This window comes from Bison bison, unplaced genomic scaffold (genome assembly GCF_000754665.1).
Source record: "Bison bison bison isolate TAMUID 2011002044 unplaced genomic scaffold, Bison_UMD1.0 scf7180017864092, whole genome shotgun sequence".
Taxonomy (NCBI): domain Eukaryota; kingdom Metazoa; phylum Chordata; class Mammalia; order Artiodactyla; family Bovidae; genus Bison; species Bison bison.
Window position 1 is genome coordinate 559747 of NW_011494664.1, and position 6000 is coordinate 565746.

General features: G+C 44.0%; 1 protein-coding gene across 1 annotated transcript in view; it reads right to left on the reverse strand.

Annotated features, from left to right (window-relative positions):
• The window catches only part of SHROOM3 (shroom family member 3), a 331740-nt gene that overhangs the window by 25774 nt on the left and 299966 nt on the right, over positions 1-6000 (reverse strand). The window contains exon 7 of the mRNA XM_010838194.1: positions 5264-6000. Within this exon, the coding sequence (XP_010836496.1) occupies positions 5264-6000 (737 nt within the window). The remainder of the gene's footprint in view (positions 1-5263) is intronic.

Consider the following 6000-nt stretch of genomic DNA (forward strand, 5'->3'; position numbering starts at 1 on the left):
AAATAAAGGAACTGAGAGCCAGTAATAGACAACTGAGAGAAATTTTTACATCTTCTGTCAATGGAAACACCATTTGGACTGAAGGGAAATTCCTTCCCAACCTAGTAGAAAACCCAAGGAGGATTCATTCCTGCTGCACATATTTGCTTTGATTGGGTAAGTATGCACTGCCAAAGACTACTTGATTTTCTATAAACTGGTAAGCAGTATAAACTTCTATGACAATTTAGGAAAAAGCAGTGGCTATGGGGGATACAGAGTGATACCACTCATTAACTGTCTTTTTTTTGGTCTCTAACTTTGTTTGACTGACTGAGAAGTACACCAGTTCTTATTCTTTATTAGGCACCCTACACTTAAAACTATAAACTTAAATCCTAGCAAATTCTGATTCTCACTCTTTGAGTTCTGAATTAAGATATCCTAATATCTCTATGACCAATAAAACATGAAGACAATATTCATCTACTTTGGAGTATCAAGTATCTGCTAAAATGAATTAGAAATTTTAAAAAATATTATTTAAGTAGTAGTAATTGATAAATGTTAAAATGAAATCAATTCACTGGCTAGAGTTTTCAGATATAAGATGTTTAACTCTCATCTCTCAGTCTTTTTTTATACCAGGAGGCAGCACGGTATAGTGACTTAAAAACCTCTGGAGTTAAGACAGTAGGGAGTCAAACCTCACTTCCACCAGGTAGGGCAAATTCCTCAGTTTTTCTATGCCTTAGTTTCCTCATCTGTAATATGGGAATAACAATAGTATTTCCTCCTTTGCATAGATGTAGGATTAGTTTTATGCTTATAAAACACAGTGACTAGCACATCGTGAACATTTAGTTAATAGTAGCTATTTGCAATTTCACATTTTGTGGAAAGTGATTGTTACTTATCTCCAAGCTTGAATGGGTACTTGTTGAGAAGTACTAAAAATGATTGGCAAGCTGTATCCTACAGAATCGAGACTATTATCCAACATTGTGGGGTTCCATGCAAATTTCCTCAGCAATGAAATGTTTGTCACACCTTCACATGGTGAACGTGTCACATACAAGAAATGAAGATCTTTGAAAACACAGTGAGAACCAGAGAAGACTCTACCTCAACATCTGGGGGAAAAAAAAATACCCCACCAGAAATCTCACTTCTCCAAAAGATTTCTTTTTATAGCTTCTGCTATATTTTAGATCTATGCATTGAATGGGTATAAATTTCCATCTCCAAGGCAAAAATGTTTGAATTTTTTCCAGCTGCTTTGCAGGGCCTACCTAATTTAAATCAGTTAAGTTTTCTAAAGTGTCTTAGAAAACAGAAAGCAGCCAAGAATTTGATGGGCACTTCAGCTGCATCACTAATATTCATTTGTTCTGCAATTACACTTTTCAAATTAAGAGGAATTAAAGGAGAGGGAACAAGGGGTGGTTTGTTCAGAGATGACCACAGCTGGCTAAGGGGCTGGCCTGGGTCTGCTGAGTGTCTGTGCAGGTCTTAGGCTATAAGTGGCAGCAGCCTTCTGCAGCCATCATTTCAGACCCAAGAACGACCAAATTTTATAAACAGAGAAATCAATTTCTGCGCTGACCTTGTTTTGCAAGCAGAAACTATCCTCACTAATGGACCTTTGAAACGGAGCTGAATCCTGGTCCAAAGCTTGCAAAATCCTGTGCTATTAGCATCTGGCTGGCAGGAACAAGCCGCAGTTGTTTGGGAGGCTATTGACTGAGCTGGCACCAGAAACAGACTCCATATTTTCGGTTTAACTTAGGCAGACGGTTTAGTCTCTACAGGGTCACTTAATTTCTCAGAGTTCCCTCAAGCTGAGATGAGAAAAATCCTTATTTAACACCTTCACCAAAGCTTAATGACAATGGTAAAAGTTCCTGGACTTTATTCAAATAAATAACAGTATCTTGAAATAATAACCACAATAATTACGTGGAGACTAGTTTTGTTTTTAACTAGTTCTACAACCAAGGAAGACAATGGATATATGAAGAAGATGTAAGGGGCAGACCTTGCCGGGGAACAGGTCTCAGGGCAGGCATGGTCAGACTGCTGAGCAAGGGAATGCAGGAGGAAAGCTGAGAAAAAGGTCTTGGCGAAACTGCCATCTGGGGGTGATAAACTATGTTCAGAATCTGCAGGAGCAAAGCAGCAGTATTTCACGTTGAAATATTCCATTCCCCCCATCACATCCCCCACTTTCTAAATATGGCAGTCGCTATATTAAAGAGGACATAAATAATGTCGTGTATTTAGCTATCTCTAGAAAGTTTTTCAAATAATATCCAAGAATTGGGATTTAATTGGGATCATTCTTCTATACTGCCTATGTTTGAGCTCTATTTCCCAGTTTATCAGGTTTAAGAATATTTGGAAGGGAAGGCAAAATAATATTCAGAACCATCCAACCACTTCCCCAGAAGAGAATAATGACATGTAGCGAGGAATTAACAACAGAAGAGGATTTGGTTTTCACCTAAACATTTCTATTTTCTTTAGAACATGGGGAGAGAAATGAAAATGCTTGCCCTGCTATGTAGTGAGCCTCTGAAGCCTATCAAACTAGCTGGAATGGCATGCTACATACATGGACCATGTTTTTTCTTAGTTCCCGGACCAGGGATCAAAACCGGGCCCCCTGCAGTGGAAGCATGGAATCTTAACCACTCACTGGACCACCAGAGCACCTACATATATGGATTGTTCAAGTGTTTTTAGAGGTAGGATAAGCACTGGAAATTAGCTCTGTTCATCATTCCAAGGGGAGAAAAACAGCTATTGGAGGCTTATGGAGGATTGCTTCTATAGATTCTGTGTGGATGTGTGTGGGGGTGGTGGTGGTTTATACTGGGGAGAAAATATTTCTTAAGAGAAAGTGTGTGGACGGGAGTGGTATTTTCCCTCAGAAGGCTGTGTGTATGTGTGTTTCAAAAGCAGTGCAGCAAACAGATCTCTCAGGCAGTGATGGCTAACTGTGAAGCTGTTTCCTCCAACTTATAATGCCTCCGCACACAACCTGCAACCCTTTGCCAACATCTTGCCCATCCTTTACTGCCTGGTTCAAATCCCTTCTCTTTCAAGAGATGCTCTTTCAGATCCCCTCAATTAGAACTAACCAGTGTCCCTCCCATAGCATGTTATTTATGATCACTCCCAAAGCACTCACCATTTGTGTTATCTGTATATAAGTACATATTCTTTGCTCAATTGTAACCCCCAGAAAGGCATGACCTTTATTTCCCTTTATGTTTCCTTCAAACCTATAATGCAGTCCTGTTCATAAAACAGGCTCTACAAATGCTTGTTAGATCACTGTACTCTCTACTGGAGAAGAGACTCTCTGAAGGGTCAATGGAGGGGTGTTCTCCCCTTGTGGTAAAATATATGTGACTTCCTTGTATCTTCTGATCTGGGAAGGGAATCATGAGGTATGCCACCGAGCTGCAGTGCAAGTAAAGCTTGGAGACAGGCTATGAAGTAGGGAAACTAATAGAGCCCTGGGAGTCAGAGTGCTTGGACTTTATTCCCAGCTCTCCTAACATTTCCAGGGGAAAGTTCCTCATGATGTATCCACAGCTGGGAGACTTTATGAGAAAAATCCTTTAATGTGAGAATTTGAAAGTCTGGCATTCTCCTATCTCGTCAAGATAATATAAAGAAAGAGACAGATATGAATTTGATATGGATAATATGGGCTTCCCTGGTGGCTCAGACAGTAAAGAATCCTCCTACAGTGGGTTCCATCCCTGGATTGGGGAGATCCCCTGGAGGAGGGCATGGCAACCCACTGCAGTGTTCTTGCCTGGAGAATTCCCATGAACAGAGTAGCCTGGTGGGCTACAGTCCATAAGCTTGCCCAGAGTCGGACACAACTGAGGGACTAAGCACAGCACGGCAAATGGATAATATACTCTACTACACAGGATTATTTTGAGGATTAATGAGACAATAAATGTAAAAGTGGGGCTTCCCAAGTGGTGCTAGTGGTAAACAATCTGCCTGCCAGTGCAGGAGGTGCCAGAGATGTGGGTTCGATCCCTGGGTCGGGAAGATACCCTGGAGAAAGAAATGGCAACTCACTCCAGTATTTTTGCCTGGAAAATCCCATGGACAGAGAACCCTGGTGGGCTACAGTCCATGAGGTTGCAAAGAGTCGGACATGACTATGCATGTATCCACTCCTAAACGTTAAAGCATTCTGAGTTGAGGGCCTGGAACTCAATAACAAACAATGATCAAAGTCAATAACAATACCTATTGTGTTAATGCAAAAGTCCAACAGAAACAAAAGAGGGTACCAAGATAAAAATCGTTAAAATACTAAGACACAGCTTCTATTGCACGAACTTGGGGGGAAAAAAAAAAAAGCAAAACAAAAATCATGAAAGATAAAAAGATAATCCCTAACTTTTCCTAATGTAATTCTTACACTGAGAAGTGGATGACACTAAAATATAATTTTTACACGTACATACTGCAGTCCATGGGGTCACAAAGAGTCGGACACAATCGAACAACTGAACAATAAATATAATATGCACATACTACTCTTCACTTTCATGCATTGGAGAAGGAAATGGCACCCCACTCCAGTACTCTTGCCTGGAGAATCCCAGGGACGGGGGAGCCTGGTGGGCTGCCGTCTCTGGGGTCGCACAGAGTCGGACACCACTGAAGTGACTTAGCATAGCATAGCATAGCACATACACATATATGTGTAAATATATTATATACAGTTGTCTTCGAGTGCTGTGCTCAGTCACCTTTGACTCTCTGCAGCTACAGGATCCCCTGGGATGGATAACAAAATCTCCCTGATGCTATGTAAAATGGCATAATATTTGCATATAACCTACTTATAATGCAAATACTATATAAGTAATTGCTGGTGTGCTGGCAAATTCAAGTTTTGTTTTTTGGAACTCTCTGGAATTTTCCCGAATATTTTCCATTCCAGTGCAAAACCAGAAATGAGGCCTACTATGTGTGTGTATATGTATCTATAGATACACATATATAGATATCTATATTGACATATGTTTCTACATAAGACACAACTTTATAGATACCTATGAATATCTCTATTTCTGTAAGGATCTCATCAGATAGGGGCACTGAGAAAGACATCCCCTTAGGAAAACAAATGCTGCTCTCTTGCACGCAAAAGAAAAACAAAGGGGGAAGGAGGGGTTAGAGGAGTCGCACTAAGGCTTTGCGGACTGAAGCGGTAGTGCTAGGATCCGCTGGCTGCACGTACCTGGCGCTTGTCGGCGGTGGGAGATGACCGGGACCTCATGTGGACAGGGACAGCCTGGACGTCTGAGCGCTCCAGCAGGTCCTCAGCCGACATGGACTTCGCAGCCCTCCCAGCTGTGGCCCCCCACGGGGAGGGTTCCCCTGGGGTACCGTTCAGTCTCTGGGGGCCCTTTGATCCATTGTTAGCTCCACTGAGCAGTTCTCTCGGCGCTGAGTCCCCGCGGTGCCTTTCCCCAAGGTGGCGGCCGCTGGCAAACGAGCTGCTGCGATCTCGGGGGCCCCGCTGGGTCTCCCCAGTACTCCCCACCACAGTGGCTGGCAGAAGGGCGGTCTCCCTGCGGGGCGGCAGGCTGGGCTCCCGAAGCGAGCAGAGACTGGAAGCCGCGGCGAGGCCCGGGCCCTCGGGCTGGAGGTAGGTGCTCTGGGTGCGCTCCAGCAGCCGCCCAGGCTCCTGCAGGCCACAGCCGGCGCCCGCAGGCCGCTTGCCGGTCTTGCGCTGAATGTAGTCGGCCAGTGCGCTCTGCTGGAACTGCTTCAGCTCAGGCCCCGACAGGCTGAGCGTAGAGCAGGCCCTGCCGTCTCGCTCGAAGATGCGGCGCCGGTCAGTCACCGAGCTCTCCATGAAATGCGGCCCCTTCCTCGGCGGCCCAGGGGGCTCGGGCTCGGGTTCCTCCGAGACCCCCACCTCATGCATCTTCTCGGGCTCCGAGTACGAGCGCTTCTTCTGCTCGGTGGTCA